General features: G+C 40.0%; 1 protein-coding gene across 1 annotated transcript in view; it reads right to left on the minus strand.

The window, feature by feature from the left end:
• Positions 1-17,693, minus strand: part of TENM1 (teneurin transmembrane protein 1) — a 1,826,288-nt gene that overhangs the window by 1,497,406 nt on the left and 311,189 nt on the right. The window contains exon 2 of the mRNA XM_078688755.1: positions 10,177-10,462. Coding sequence (XP_078544881.1) covers positions 10,177-10,396 — 220 coding nt within the window. The 5' untranslated portion in view covers positions 10,397-10,462. The remainder of the gene's footprint in view (positions 1-10,176; positions 10,463-17,693) is intronic.

A 17,693-nucleotide genomic window follows, 5' to 3' on the forward strand; every position in this document is an offset into this window, starting at 1 on the left:
AGCAGGGATTTGCTGACTGGGTGGGGGATAGAAACAGTTGGAAACTTTCACAGATCTTTCTTTGAAAAAGATAGCCCAAATGTGGCTGTAAGAAATAGGAAAAATTATTTAAAAGAGCCCAAATATACATTCTGCCTCTGTCAAGAGCAGGAGGGAACCCAGTTCTAAAAATGTCCAAGTAAACTATATCAAACTCAGGGCACAACTTTAAGTCTTACACTACAAAACAAAAATCAAGCAGGTCTTCTGTTTTGGTAGTCCTCAGAAAAATATAAAAAGTTGAAAAAGGTCAGTCTTGAAACATAATATAAATATAATCAGTGCCAGCAGAAGAGGCAATATTTACTTTATTCATGACTTCGTTCCATGATTTCATAGCCTGGTTTGATGAAATTCCCTTTCTATTTTTAGATCCTGTACTCTGTTTTGTATTTAAAGACGTTCCAAGAAAGAGGTATTTCTGTGAAACTTTATCACTACAAATATTGTCAGTATATGTCTTAATGCATACAATTTACTGACACAATACTAAAGAAAGTGAGAAGTTTCCTCCAAAAGATTTACCCCTTTCTGTAGAGCAACATTTTGACATTCTTGTAAGCAACAAAAAGGTCAAGCCATGCTCCTGTGTGGATCTGCACCTGTTTCACATTCCTAAGCATGCGTACATGAATAATCTTTTATAGGTATGGACAAGTTGCAAATTATGAATAGGGATAAGTTACACATCAAATCTTACTCTAAGCAAAGGTCAAAATTGTGTCTCAGTGAGTAGAGAAACTCTTTCCCCACACCCAAGCCAGTTCTTTGAGTGTTGTCTTCCTTTCCTCGCCCTGAAAAGGCATTGACTTAAATCCTTGACAGAGGAAAATGTCAGACCATTTTCGGTATGTGTTAGAAATTGTGTTTCTGGTTGGCAGAGGTATGCACACAAGCAGGAACCACAATCCTAGTCAGGTTACGTCAGGCACACCATAAATTAACCTGTGCTCACCCTCTGGTAGCGTGGTACAGAGCAGTCAGGCTTAACTTAAGGGGAAATGTGCAAAGTATTTGTGCAACACTTCAAACAAAACCACAGTGGAAAACGCCACAAAAAGACTCCACACCAGTAAAGAAAACCAAATAATAATTTTATAAATAAGACAAGACCAAAACGACACTAATCCAATAAGAAGAAGTCAAGATACTAATTTTTAAAGATTAAAAGTGGAAAATAGAGCTTAGAAGCTATAAGCACCTATGGGGTTATCTCATTGGGCTGAACCAGAGCCAAGTCAGGAGCTCAGGTTGACAGCAGTATAGTGCAGGCCGTAAAGAGGAGCCACGCATAGCTCGCTGAATAAAAGTGCCTTGATCCTGGTTGCAACAGCGAGATGCAGGGTGCAGCCGAGCGATGTGTTGGTGTTGATCCCGCAGTCGAGGTGGTGCATTGATTTCTATCCATATAATTATGGTTGAGGCGCAGGTTCCAAAGTCAGAGCCCCAGTTCCAAGATGAATTCGTTCCGAAGCCGATGCGTCGTATTCTCCACGCAGTTGAGGCGATGCATCGATCGTCTCTCTGCAGTGGCGGCAATGCGGTGGTTCCAATGGTAATGCGCTGGTATTATTTGTTTCTGCAACAGCGGTGATGCATCAATTTTGCTCACCCAGTAGATGATGGGTCAGTTCTACTGCAATAAGCACATAGATCCCCCTCCAATGGACCAGGCCCAGGAGCAAGGGGTAAGACGTTGATATCCCTAAGTCTTTCGACAACCCAGCATGCCCTTGGAGATCACTCTGGGTTCAAGTAAGTTAGTCCAGATCTTCCTCAGCAGGGAGGAGGGTAGCATGCCACATGGCAGCAGAGCAGAATAGCAGTTCTTCCAGAGTAACAGTCCAGCAGAGTGGCTGTCCTTGTTGCAACACAGCAGTCCTTCCTCCCGGCAGAGCTCTTCACAGGTTCAGTAGTGTCTGACTTGATGGGGTCAGAGACCCAGTAGTTATACACAGTTGTGCCTTTGAAGTGGAGGTGACTTCAAAGAGGAGCGTTGAAGTACTCAGAAGTCCTCCCTCCCTGCTCTGGCTCTAGACTCACTACAAGAGGTATGCAGCCCTTTGTGTGGGAAGAGGACACAGACTATTCAGGTGTAAGGGTCAGTTCCTCTCTCCCATCTAGCCCAGTATAGCACATCAGGTTGTGGATGGCCACGTAGTTACCCTAAACTCCATTTGTGTAGGGTTGTCTAGAAGGAATGTTCAAACTCAAGCTTTCATCCACCCCAGGTGAGTATTGGAGACAGACTGCAGGCACACAGTGCTTAGAGTAGAAAAAAAGCTATCTTTCTAAAAGTGCCATTTTTAAAAGGGTATTGATAAATTCATCTTTTTTTTCCAGTAAAGCGGATTTAGCATTAACATTCCAATTACATGAAATGTGACAGAGCTACTCCTTCTCAATGAGAAATAATAGCTTATAAGGGCAATAACGAATGTCCAGTGAGGACCTATGAGAGGGGTAGGCCTCACAGTAGTGACAAATGAACTTGGATGTTTTTCACTATCAGGACATGCAAAACATAAAATTAAATGTCCTACCTTTTGATTGCACAGCACCCTGCCCTTTGGCCTACCTAGGACCTACCTTAAGGGTGACATATATGTGATAAAAGAGGAGTTTAATGATTGGCAATGGGTTTTAAATGCCAAGTCAACATGGCAGTGTAAACTGCACACACAGGCTGTGTAATGACAGGCTTGAAACATGTTTGAAGTTCTACTTGTGTGGGTGGCACAATCGGTGCTGCAGACCCACTAAGAGAATTTTATTTGCATGCCCTGGGCACATGTAGTGCACTCTACTAGAGACTTATAGGTAAATTAAATATGTTAAATATGGATAAGTCAATCAAATCATGTTTTAGGGGAGACACACATATTTTAGTACTGGTTGGCAGTGGTAAAGTACTCATAGTCCTAAGGCCAACAAAATGAAATCAGCAAAACAGTGAGGCAAACATGAAGCAAGTTTGTGGAAGACCACCCAAAGGGTATGAGGTCTAACAGTTTGGATTTCTTAATACCCACAAACCCATGAATTTGAGGACATCATTCTCCACGTCTTGCACATAGCCCCACTGAAAACAGATTTGCTCCCCAATAAAATTACATAATTTTGATGCCAACTAATTTTTTCTGGAAGAATGTTTTCAATTTGCACTCGTACGTGTGTTATTTCTATACTTTATTGACACAAGGGTGTGGAAATAAATGTAAGAATTAGTCTCAGAATTAATGTTTTTTCCTATTCTATTGAAATCTTCATTGTTGTTAGATATTTCAAGTAGTTCCCTAGGCTAATTCTGTTCTACAGAAATATGTACTGCTGGTATGGTGTTTTTCTTCTGATATGTACATGGGTTGTCCCTGAGGCTTTTTTTCTGATGCTTGTCTTGCACAAGTCTGTCAAGCTACATATCCCTTTTCTTAGTTCTATCTGTGCTTTCTGCACAGCCCACATTTTCCGTCTATGTCCATTTAATTTGTCTGCCGGATGCTTAATTTCTCCTTTGTGTATAGAAACACCTTGATCTTTATCACTTCTGCTCACGAAAATCACGTTTTGATTGTTTTCTTATCTACTGCAGCACCTTGCCTACCACATTCCACCATCTAACACTCATGTGTGGTATTTGTTACAAATGACTTTTTTGCCTCCTTCTTATACTCAGCGAGATTTAAAGGGCGATGCTCTGCTATTCACAAGGGCAGGGTGTTCTAATTAGGATGAGAATGTAATGATAGCTTTCAGGGTTGGGGACATTATTTTCAAAAATGTATTTAAACTAATGTGCTACTTCTAACTCATTAATTCAAAACTAAGAGAAAATCAAATATGATAATAGTAACTTGTCACGCATCATGTGCCCTTCTGCTTCTTAACCTTCCCCATCACATATAACAAATGGCATTTTTTCAAATCAATCAAATGAACATTTCACGCCATGAGAGTTCCCTGTGGCAAATACAAATATGAGACAAATCTGCTAGCCCTAAACTGAATGCCACTAGCAAAACCTAGACTGTTTTTTTACATTTTTTAATTGAATTTAGGAAAAGTGGCAAAATAGCATATAAAAATAGATAGCATACATCTCACTAAATATAACTCATAGCCCATAGAACTGTACATATTTATCCATCATGGCTGCTCGGAGCTTCTGCGCCGTTGAAGCCCCGCGTTCAACAACCAAGCGCGGCGCTTGAACCCCGCTTAAACAGCTGATTGAGCCATCGCCTGACATCGGAAGGCTGGGAGCGTCTGCCACTGAGGCCGCGTTCCAACCAGACGCTGCAACGCCGGGATATCGGCAAAAGTCTTGACCGGCAATATTGCCTCAACATGGCACCTGGAATGGAACAGACCAGCTTTTAGAAGTATCGGAGCGGGGTTGTGTCATGGGGAGCTGATCCATGGGAACCTATTCCTCATTGGTGGCGTTATCGGAGGCTCCACTACTCGCTTCCCCGGTGGACGCCTGCAGCTGTAATTGACGAGTTACACAGTAGGCACAGACCTGAACATTGGACCTGCCCACAACTCGATCCTGACTTATGGAAAGCCACCATCTGCCCGTGTCCGCTTGTGTGGCCCGTCCGCTGCATGTGAAAAACATCCCTCGGCTGCAGCGAACATGCTGGATAGTTTGCCTGGAGCCCAGAGACACCTGTTGCCGAAGATCGAGGTGAGTGGTCCCCCCTCCCCCCTGCGTGAGGCAAAATGATGGCTCCCACCGCGCTGCCCACAGTAATGGGAGATGTGTCCCAGCACGCTTTCAGGGTCTGCGCTACGCCTTGAGCGCCTAGGGACACCGGGGTAGATCTTGTGTCCATTTTAAGAACTATTGGGAGTATAACCCTTCCCTCCCTATAAAGCTCTGTCATACTTGGCACACTCTCAGTGTGGAAAAGGATCCCAGGATGCCTGACCCTAACATGGCCGACTTTGGTGACTTTTTCCCGCTTGCTGAACTTTTACTTACTCAACCCTTCCAGGACTGTGCCTGACCTAAAGAGGACGTCTAAAATTATTTCGGACCATGGCTCCCCCCGCACTACTCTGACAATCCCTGAGTACACATGACCTCTAGCCTGACAGAGGAGTCCGAGCATTATGTCCGACGTCTGGTGGAGCTGCTCTGTTCAGCCAATGAGGAGATCGGACTTGGCTCACCCCCTGATCATCACCTGCCCAGCCGGACCTTGGACACAGTTTCTCCCCTTCTCCCTGTCTCGCCCACCCTCCCTCTCATCATATTTCTGCCGTTCTGCTATTGCCTTGTCTCCTTTTATCCACCTTTCTTATCGATACCCGTTGGAGCTTCCTTGAGAGCTATGGGGGAGACTGGCCTTGGATTACCTCCCTGGCTGTCATCTACCCATTCGGTCTTTGGGCTGACTTTACCGTTGTCTCTTATTCCGTCTTCCCCCTCATCCTCTCCCTTCTCACTCCCCTCTCCCCCTTCATTCTCCACTTCTCTCCTGTTAATGTGTCTCATATATTGATGTAACGTGTAATTGTTATAACTGTGCCGACCTTATGTAAAGCACTCTGATACCTACAGGTCTAGCCAGCACTATATAAAACTGTTTAAATACATAAATAAAAATAAATAGTGTCAATTAGTTACTGCTTTGCACTATTTGTGATGCATTAGTAATGCATTAGTAATGAGCATCAGTGAGATTTCTTATGCAACACAAGGCCTCCTTAACTGGCTCTGTGTAGCTTGGTAAATCTGTAGTAACACAGTGTAAGAGCCTGCCTTGTGTTACCCTGCCCTGGGAAGGTGGTGCATGGGTGTTCCAATGCAACCGCCCATTGATTTTGGCATATTCCTAATTTACTAAGACTAGTAAACGTGGGAATGCACCAACATACTATGTCTACCCAGGTGCGTCGTAACAATGAGAAATATGTTTATTGTCCCTTGTTTTTTCTCCTTTCTGTAAGTGCAGCACACAAGGAAAAAGGACAAGGCCTCAGATGATAATTCTTTTGCAGGAAGGTGGAAAAACAATCCTTGCTCTAATGCAGGCACCCATGCATCATCGCGCAAGGGTGCCTGCATTGGTGTTTGCCAGCCACAAGTGCACCAGTGCAGAGAGAGAGAGGGAGCAGGAATGCGCCATATGTTAGTAATTATGGAGCTGGAGTAGCATAATTTTGGCTCCACCCTAACACGTCATAAATATGCAATTCATTCCTGCACTTAGCACTACATACTTGTGTGTTCTAACGTTATTAATGTATAAAGCGCTTAAATTCAAGTATTGAAGTGCATTCACTACAAAACTAGGAATCATATACACTGTGTGCCTTGACCTTATTAAAAAGAAATATAGTCTTTAGAGATTGGATAAAATTATCTTTACATTATTAAAATATATTTACATTAGAAACATGAGAGATTTATGTAAACATGTTAACTAATGTTTTCACATTGGTACTCATAATGTAGTCCTTAATCATACTTTCATTAGAGCATTCAAACTTACTTTATATTTAGATAAATTGAAATGTAAATCTAATGCTGAATTTACATACTTACATGTCATACATCTGTAGTTGTATGTACACAAACAACACGTATTAATGTGCATCATTGAATGAGATGTTTAAATTGACTCAAATATAGGCTTTATTTCTTACTACATAAAATATTGTTTTCCATACTGTTTGCAGGTCTTTTTCCTTGCAGGTATTTTTACATGGTTTGTTAGTTTGAGAGTAGATATATCTCTGTACTAGTGATAGAGAGTCTGAGAGGAAGACCTTGACAAAGAACATGGCGAGCCAGAGAGTCAATTACAGCATTGTTTCGAAGTGTCGCAGGTGATCAAGAATGAGGTTATTCCCAGGATTGGCCTGGGAGAGTCAGTTAATGTTGCAGTTTGCAATGTGAGAATGGAAGGGACAATGGAGCCCCTAATGGTGTGAAAAAGTGTGTTACCCAGAAGATTCTTGTGGTATTAACTAGTGTTCTCACAGGTTGATGTTGGCTACTATTCTCTTGGACTTTAAGAGGTACAGACTTCCATGCTTACCCCTCTGATTCTTTGCTGTGTGTGGCTTAGGCTAACATGTATTTCCCTATCCCTAGAAGACTCTTAACTGAGCTTTTAAAGTGCTGACACCTTCTTGCATACTTCCAACAATTTTCCCTCTTTTTCGCATTTTTCTGAGTTTTTGAGACTTCATATAGATTATATTACTTTTTATTCGTTTAGACTCCAGATTAGATGACTTTAGATATTACTCATGTTTAGCACCAGATTTAACTGTTCATTCTTTGTATTGCTGTGACTGAACTTCTTGTTTGTTTCATACTGATGTGTCTGAACTTCATTAGGAGGTTTTGCCATCAAGTTGTTATTCTGTACCTTTACAGCATGGTGTTGAGATTCATTTACATTAACTTAATTGCTAACCTGTAGTAAAACACCTTGACTTTATGTATTGATTTCTGGTCCTTATTGTGTAGCTAAATGGGTAACAATGTTAGTTATGTGTGCTTGACTAAGTGCTAACTCCCTTCACCTCTCAGTCACTAAGAAACACCCATCGATTAACCAGTGGTAAGAAGTTGGTCTAGCACTGGATCGGCGCATTCCTGCTCTCTCCATTTAATAAAGTGCAGCGAGTTGTCTTGCTGTGTTGCACTAAATGATGATAAATCTAGCCTTTATTATCCCTGTCCATTAAAACAAATCTGACCATGTAACTGGTGCTCATGTAAAACCCACAATGTCCTTGGGCAGAGTGCCAAACAATAGAGATACAGTAGCACAAAATACTGCAACTGTGATCTTAAATGTGGCATATTGTTGTTATTAATATGTTCGATTGATATGTGGCATAAATTGTTGTTATTAATATGTTCGATTGACGCTTATTAAAAAATTATTTTGGGTCAAACAAACATTTGGTAACAGTACAGATTCAAGAATTGTCAAAGTGCAGATTTGCATGTTGCATTCTAAATTGATTAAATCCCTCAAGTGTTGGCTATATAAACCATTTCAGGCTAAAATATGTCACGTTTGTCACAGTCACAGAACAAGTCACAAACATAAAGAATTCACACTTATCAGGGATGCTGTTTGGTGACTCCAACAAACATTCCAGGAAGTCTAAATAATATGAAATAGACAACTTGAAGATATCTATTAAGCATGGTTCTATAACATTCATGTTAACTAACTTCAATAATTGGGTCTTTGGAGTGCTTGACATGAAATGCACTTATTCTACTACTAATATGTTGGTCTTATGATTATCTTCCAACAAAATAAACTATTCATATTGTGGAGCACAGTTTTGCCAACTTTCCTCAGCTGCTCCATATAAAATCTAACATTATAACAATCTGTTAATTTTTCCAGTTCCAATTTAAGAGAATGTCTTAACTCAAGTGTCTATCCCTGTGGTAAAGATTTTCTGCAAAATCTATCTGTTGAATATACAATATGCACAATCATATGGTCATAACCATATCTGGTAGCTGCTTAAACTAATTGTTAAGCTAATTCTATTATTTAATCTTCAGGTGTATTTTACGCAAGTAAATAGGTGCATGCTAATTAGGGAATGTAATCAGTATGCCTAGAACCTAGGGATAACTGAATGCATTTTCCAATAATTTACCAAATCTACTATTATATTAATAGTGATATCATATTTAGATACTTAGAATGGAAATATTTCATATATTTTGAGTTAAGTTTATTATTTGGGAAGCCTTAACATTTTGAAAAATAAGAATTTACTTGATATTACCACTTTGAGGCCTATTCAAATAATTTTACAACGGCAGCAGGAACATTCGGACGCTATCTAGTGACTTTTTTTAATGGCATATTGTGAGCGTGCTTGGATTTAGAGAAGGCAATATATAATTCCAGGATTTTCATCAGAAATATATGATGATCCTATCAGGCATACCTGCTACTGATCATCCTGATATATTGTAAATCAAGATGTGCAGGTTATTCTACAGTCAAATTCCACATCCGATGAATGAAAATCTACTAATATGGCAAATTGTTCATAGATATTTTTATAGGAGCAATGGGAACATAGGTGCTACAAACAAAGGAATTAGCCGTTGGAAAAACATCAAAATACACAATGAAGCAGCTTTGTGCTCTATGCCCAAATACTCACTATGGGATTTTACACCCAATTTGCACACCTGTGTCCAGTGCTAAACAAAAAGGGTATATGGTCATAAATAAGGGGCAAGCAACATGCAATTACTCCCATATTGTATTATAGAAGCAGGGAAGAGATTTATCCATACAAATTATTTTTTTCTAGGAGCAGAAAAAGCAAAACATTTAATTTGCTTTTTCTTACATTGAACCCAAATAAGCAGGTTATACTATTTTATAAAATATATGTTATCTAATTATAAGTAATGCACATGGACAGCCACATGTTTTGCATATTTACATGTGGAGTCTCAGCCATTTTGTTACTACTTTGAAGATAGTATCTTTACAAAAATGACAGTTCTAAAAAATTGCATTCTAAGTTCACCCTTTTCCTCTAGAGTCCTCCAATGGTAAGCCCAAGACAGGAGTGTTGAGTTGGAAGGCAGCCCTGCCTACTTGTTTATGTTTTATGGTAGATAACTGTAGCAAAGTGTTCTAAAGTTTGCATTTTTTCACACAAATTGGATGTTACAGATATTTATGTAGCACCCAATTCAATTTCCAATATAATTGTTTATATTTGCACATTTACATATTTTCTACCAATATAGTCCTAATAGAACACTAAAAATTAATAACCATTCAGCATAGGATTTTATGCTCAACTAACAACAAACTGATACCTGAGTGCATTTGGGGCATAATAATACCTGCATTAAAGTATTACTGCTATAATTTAGCACTTGTTGGGAGGAAGCATATTATATGTACTTTCCTAAGTCAATGAACTCACATTGAGAACTCCATTCAAAGAGATCATTAATTTTGAAGACAAGTGCCTCTTGTACCATTTTGTTTATTTCTCAAACTGTGATAGTCCATACATGTATCTGACTTAGTATAACGTATTTTAAAATGCATGTTCACACCCAAAATCATTAAAGGAGATGTATGTAATATTAGGCAATTGTCTCACCTTGAGTAGAATCCTCTACGGCCTTCCTCTTCCTGCTACCTTGAGTGTGGAAGTTCAGCCTCAGTTCTTCATTATATTCCTGCAGGGTCTCATGGGAGTTGTAAGACTGCCTCAGTTTGTGTTCATCCTCGCTATCATCTGAGGAGCTTGTATAGGTTAGATCCATTTCACGCTTGACTTTAGAGAGTGGTTGGTAGGGCTTGCAGTCCATTTGTTCCATCTTCAATTAAGTTGTCTCCAAATGATAAAAGATCTACGAACATACACTGAATCTGTGATCACAGTCCTGAAAAAAACAGAACAAAATATTTTATATAACAAAATAGAAGCACAACAGGCACATTCAGCCAAATTAATTAACCACATATAATTTGGACGACTCTTGCTGCCTGCATTATAAGGAAATGGGCAATCAGGATAGCCCTGTGGTAAGCCTTATTTCATAATATTTTTGTTTTCTGCACAAATGTTTTTTTTCCAATTTTATATGTGATTAATCGTTCAATTTTTGATTTAAATTTATCTAATATTCTACACGTATAAACACAACTGCACAATACATTTGCTCAGAGTCTGTTCGCTCGACTGGGCAGTGCCTAGGAAAAAGAGTTGGAAGTATTTCATGTTTCATTGGTCCATCTCCTATATTTTAGCTCAAATAGTCTTCATATGTTATGGACATAAGCTAGACCTATGTGCACCACTCCCTATTACACAAGAAGCATAAGTGGCCAATATTTACACACAATGACACCATGTACACTTCAATACATTTTCTTTCGTTTAATAGAAAGGCAGTATTACAAATAGTAGCTCCATTCATCAATAATAACAAGAATCAAAAACAAATAATTTCTAATGGTTACTCTCTGTATACTGTGTTCAGGTGGTCTGCAGACCTCTGATTGTGCTTTTCTTTGGTAATTGTACAGTAGTTTTCAGTGCTTCTAAATGAAGTTCAAATTTACTGGTAAAACAACCTCTAAAAGGCCTACTATGACATAATTATTAAAATAAACAGAAAAGGGATAATCAGTGATTCAGATATAGTGTGACCAATCACTATGACAGAACAAAAATATAATATATATTTATCTTTTAATCTATTTACTCAATCACTCATTTATTCATTTTTATGTATGCATTTTATTTATGCATGTATTAATGCTTAACTTAAAAGTGTACAATGCTTTATGGATATTTGCTAGGATGCATTACTTTTGCCACAGGCCTTGTTTGAATTCTGAGATTTTATTCAGTAGAAATGTAGCAGCACCCCCCCCCCCCTTTCCCCAGCGCCTTGAGACCCTCATGGGTATGTACCGCGCTTAACAAATGTCCTGATTGATTGATTGATTGATATATGACTATAGTGATGAGGTCATGCCCATGTCAGCAGGATCCGAAACCCATGCCAATCATGGGAGGGTGCTGAGATGTACAGACGTTAAAGTGCCATGCATGTTAAGACATTGAATTGGAGTTTTTTGTTCCTGAGTAAGGGTAGGAAATTAAATATTTTACTTCACCACTCTCACATTTTATAAATGGCAAAGCATACTCACTTATAACACTTTCACTCTTTCAAAACAACCAGCTCCGCTGAGGTTGCAGGCATCGCAGCACACCCGAGTGGCACTCGGCCACTTGGATGGACCCCGATGATAAAGCATGTCACCAATCAGGTTGGTGAGTGAGGGGTTTCTTAAAGAAAGAAAGAATTCTTTCTTTACTGTGTCTTTCTTCACTCTCTCGAATCACTAGGACACTGTGTCCTGGGGATACTCCCTCTTTGTTTTTTGGACAAATGCCCACTTTGTCAATGCCTTAAAGTGTCTCTGGATGGCCCATGGAAAAGGATTGCCAGGCTCAAGCACCATGAAAATATTAATATATTTGGGCGCGGAGGTCAAGAGTGAAAGCAACACTGGAGCCACTACTTTGAGACCATTCGATGCAGGAAAAACATATGACAACAAATGCAATTCCAAGTACTAGCGAATCATATAAACAGCACTAAGGAGCATCCACGTAATCAACTGCTAAGCACTACCAGCAGGTGCAGAAGCATCAATATTCTAATTAGTGGTGTGCGAGAATGTCAATCTCTGTAGATATCATAACACAAGAGGACGTTCTAACCTGCATAATGACTGGACTCATCCAGTGACAATTCCCATTTCAAAAGTATATTGCCTGATGACTGAACATTCAGTGCTCCACCAGTGCACCTTCTACAAGATCACAATCTATATCAAACTGCATACAAAGAAATTTATAAAACACTTGCACCCAACCTCCGATACCAAAAAGAGAAACTGGCAGTCATATCATTGTAAAATGCATAGCATACAATATATACATTTGCATTCACCGAACAAAGATTACGCCTTGCGTTCCATCCAGGGATTATGAATAAATGGGAATCATTGTGGCGAGCAGCTGCGTCATAACTATTTGACACACATTTGGACTCGGAAATTAATCGATTTAAGACAACTGTTGAATCTTTCATTGAATCATCTCTGAAACAAAAACGGCAGCTATTGGAAAAGTTTAAAAAGTGCGAATTAAACAAGTGATGGAAAATTACATGACAAATTACATTCCATTCCAAGCCATTCAGAAATATGAAAATTCTACTCTGGTGCTGTTGCAAGAATGTTCTTTCTTCATAGCCAAATCATGCAAAGGGTTGATGGAACTCTCAATCAAGCTGGAATCAACATGCAAAGAGCTTGCCAAACAAATTGAAGACATTTACAAACACAAAACAGAATCTAATGTCATTTACTTTTTCGAAACTTTGGATGAGCAACTCAACATTTATGAAGAGAGTATAAAGAGCAAAAAACTGTGAACATTTCTAAGAGACATGAAGGATTATGCAGAGGGAAGGGAGGTAGTTGACCTTCTCCAAATTATTTGTTTATGCCCAAACGAGATTTACAGATACTGGAAAAAAGAAACAACAAGAGACTGTATCAAGTGGCTCAAGTTCGGATAAAGGATCGGAAGTTGAAGAACAAACAGGCTCTACAATTTTTAAGATTTGTCCCTTAAGCTTCTACGAAGAATTCTGGCTCCTTCAACAGCTTACACTCAGACCAAAACTAGGAGAACAGGAAGAGGAAGACATAGGGGTGCAAAGAAATGTTCACAATAACTCACAGAAGTGGTCACAACAAGCTCAGGTCCAGCAAGCCCCCTAATTAGAGTATCTGTGACCAGGACCTTGATAAGCAAGCAACAGGCTCTGAGACATCAGTGATCAACTGATCCTCATGACAAGTTTCACAGATGGAGATTTCCACACCGAATTTAGGACGATCTTTCTCTCCAACTATGGATATGAACTATACCGGCACCAGAATTAATCTATTTCTATTTGTGAGTAAACCAAAACTGATGAAAATGCAGGCCATGGCCAAATCAATTCGTCATCAGGCAATTTCAAGTGTGACTTTTCACACTTGAATAACAATATAATGCAGGGTTGTAGTAAGTTGAAATAGCCCTTCACAAATTGTTAGGGATGGGGCGCCTGGTTGAATGAGGCACGCACCAAGGCAGGAACCACTACTCTACTCAGGATAAACTAGATTCACACTAAAAGATACCCTGTGCTTACCTTCTGGTAGCTTGGAACAGAGCAGTCAGGTTTATCTGAAGAGGCAATGTATAAAGTATTTGTCCCACACACACACAGTAACATAATAAATACACCAAAAAAAGACTACACACAGGTTAAGACAAATAGAGAATATTTATCTGAGCAACTTAAGACCAAAACGAGTAGAAGCTGTGATATGAATTTTTAAAGATTAAATGCAAAAATAGTGCTTAGAAATCACTTGCAGTCAAAAGATTTCTAGAGGTCACGAGGGACCAGTGCAAATCCAAAGTTCAGGCTGACCCTGATCAAAGGCAAGCTGACTACAAGACCCAGACAACGAACTGCGCAGATTGTTGTCGTCGAGCTGCGCAGGCTGTGGAACTGCTGTCCTCGTGCACCCTCTGCATCAGCATTGAAAAGTCCTTTAAGCAGCACAGCAGTCCTTCTGACAGAGATTTAGTTCAAAATCCTAAAGTGTCTGATTTTAGGGGGTCACAGACCCAGAACTTATACCCAAAAGTGCCTTTGATGCGGAGTGACTTTAAAAGGATCTCTTTCAACTCAGTCGTGTCTGCAAGGCTACCTGTGGGGGATAAACCCATGCTTTATGTGTGGACAGGACACTGCCTATTAAAGTGTGTCAGACCCTCCCATTCCTCCCTGCCCAGGAAGACTTATCAGAATGCAGATCAATTAGACTCATCAGAAAGCAGATGAATTCAGATGAGAGCTCAGAATAATGGTGAACCCCACATTTCTAGTGTTTGTGGTTGTCTAGAGGAATAAAGAAGGTGTTGCTGCCATCCAAACCAGATGTGTATTGGAGACATGCTGTCATGTGCAAAGAGCAGTAAGGACAGAGAAATATCCACTTTCTAAAATTGGCATTTCTTGAAACAAGTAGTAAGGAGGATTTATCATTACCATTATAAACAGTTCAAACATGAAAAGCTATTCCTCTCTGATCAGGAATTACAGCTTACAATTATATTAAGGAATTCCCAATACTGGCCTATGAAAGGGGTTGGCCTCACAGTAGTGAAACATGAAATTGGCTGTTTGTCACTACCAGGATATGCAAAAAATACAGGTACATGTTCTGCTTTTTACTTACATGGCACCCTGCCCTTAGGGTTACTTAGGGCCTACCATAGGGGGTGACCTACATGTAATAAAAGTGTAGTATAAGGCTTGTCATGTAGTTTTAAATGCCAAGTCGAAGTGTCAGTAAACTGCACACACAGGCACTGCAGTGGCAGGCCTGATACCCATTTGAAAGGCTACTTCTGTGGGTGTCTCAATCAGTGCTGCAATCCCACTAGCAGCCAGAGATGTTTTACGGCATGGACAAAGTGGGCTCTGACCCACCGCCCCAGCCTTTCAAGGGGCCCCGAAAGAGCCAGCTCTGTTCTGCAGACTCTCTTGAACAGATTCTTACAAATAACATTTCACTTCAATTTATTTTTCATTTGGTTAATAAGTGAGAGTCTATTGCATACATTTTGCAGATGTAGTGTTTGTTTCATGCAGCATCCTTAAAAAGTTTCTTTTAGATCCAAATAGGATATCAAATATGAGAAATGGGAAGGTGTCACAAATAATTTGCAGTATTTTTAAAAACATATCACTATACTGGAATATTAGATGCAAACACATTTAAGAATTTGGATCAGTGTCCCTGTGCACTGTCAGTGACCTGGACAAGGAGTTCATGAAAGAGCTAAAACTGGATCAGAAATTCAAAGCTGAACCAAACAGGGGCCACCAAAATACGTTTGGCCCAGGACCCCCAAATTCCATAAGATGTCACTGCCAGCAGCATTTGAAGTGAATGCCTGGGTATATGGAGTACCACTTTACAAGAGGCTTAGTACTAAAACAAATATGCCAATCAGTTATAAACCAATGTCATCATGTTTAGGGAAGAAGCACATGCACTTTAGTACAGGCTAGCAGTGGTAAAGTGGTCAGAGTCCTAAGGCCAACAAAAAGAATCAGCACAAATGATCAGCAAAAGGCAAAACGTTGGGGGAAAGACCACCCTAAGGATGACAGGTCTAAAACAAATATATACAATGAATATGATAATTTCACAAATACATATAATAAATGTGGAAATACATTCAGCCGAAAGAGCTGATGAGTTGCGATCTGTATGATATAATTGTTCTTCGTGACACAAATGTTAAGATACAAACCAATGATAGAATAGCATCGTCTGCACAGATTATGCCAATAAGGCTTTACAATACTGAGATTGGGTCTAAACCGGTATCACTGCACATTACATAATCTTGCCGTGTTGTAGGAGTCAGGGACACTACAAAAGAAGTCAATGCATAGATAGACTACTGACTACTGCTCAGGGCACAAGTCCTAAAAAAAAAGAAGTGGGGGGACGCTGACTTCACGACAGGAAGTGACGTTACGAAAGGTGGCTTGCACCATCAGACTCATTGCCTCCCCTCGCTCACCCATTAGATGCGATTGCATCAGAGAAGTGTGAGCAGCAGCAGCGGTCCGTGGAGGGAGTTACGGTGGGGCAGGGAGGCGGGGAGGGGGAGGGGCAGGGTGGAGGGTGCTAAAAACCGGCATATGGATAATTACAGGTAAGTAAACAATTTAATTAATAAAACGAATTTCGTAGCGCGCACTGCATCGCATTTTGATACCATTCCAGGATTCATTAATGCTCGAACTTTATTAATTTTTGCCCCATTCAAAGGGGAAGAAATGCATATGGTGCAGCAGAGCAAATGTAGACTGGGGGCAATGCACCGGCCTGACCCTCTGCTTTGCTGAAGGGGAACATAAATCTGATTGCCACAAAATATTACAAAACAAACAACATGGCATTTTGTTTTTTTCCTTGGCTGATTGGGCTCCTCCCTGAATTAAGCTGTGGTTGGAGAACAGACAGCCATGTCCCTGATAGCAGAAGGTTTTGCTAAGGAAGAAGCGGTGGGGGGGGGGGGTGAGCTACTGGGCAAAGGGACCATTTTTCCGTGCGCTGCATCTATGCTCCTGCGCGCACCCGGTAGGAAGCAGGCTCTCTTCTCAATACGCTCCCTATTTTGGGCTGGGGCGCGAATAGTCTTATTGTCTTCATTTGTAGACAATGGGAGCTGTTAATTAACCCTATCATTATGGACATCCATCTACTGCTCGCAAACATAATTACAGGGGGGTAAATGACAGCCCTTATTGCCTGTAGGAGTGAGAAATAACTCTTAAATATGGGCCAAGTAAATTACATTAATGCCTTTGATGGAAATAGAACTCAGAAATATAAAAAAAACTCTCTTTAGATAAATGGTTATCAAATATCAGTATTTTAAATAATGTTGTAAACACATCTGTGCAGATACTGTCGGTGAACCGGAGTCTCGCTCCTGAATAGACCAGAGTTGTCTCTGATCAATAGCCTGATGTCCTTGTCAGAAGCAAGATAAAGGCTCACTACAGTAGAACAAAGTGACCTTTCTATGAGTGACTTCATGCCTTTATTTCACTAGAAATGCTACCCCATTGACCTTTCTATCAGTGAGCTGTCAAGAAAGTCTTTGTTATTTGTAGCTATTGTATAATAGAAATCAAATTAAGCAGTTCCAGGAATGTTTTCAGGCAGAAGCATGCAGATGTGAATGTCATTTATGTGTGTGCTTTCTGCAACTTTCAGGCAAATCCGCCCTCACTCTACCTGCTTTGATATTCAAGTGTGGACACTGAAAATCGTCTTTCAAACGAGGAAACCATTTCATATTTTAGACACTTTCTCTGCAGTTTGACATATTAGCAAAGCATTGTTCTCTTTGAAATCTGTCACAAGCTTTTTCTCTTTGCTGGCCCACTTGCCTGATTAAAGCTTTGCCTGTTTAATGATGCAGTCAGAGGTGCAGCA

This window comes from Lissotriton helveticus, chromosome 4_1 (assembly GCF_964261635.1).
Source record: "Lissotriton helveticus chromosome 4_1, aLisHel1.1, whole genome shotgun sequence".
NCBI classification, from domain to species: domain Eukaryota; kingdom Metazoa; phylum Chordata; class Amphibia; order Caudata; family Salamandridae; genus Lissotriton; species Lissotriton helveticus.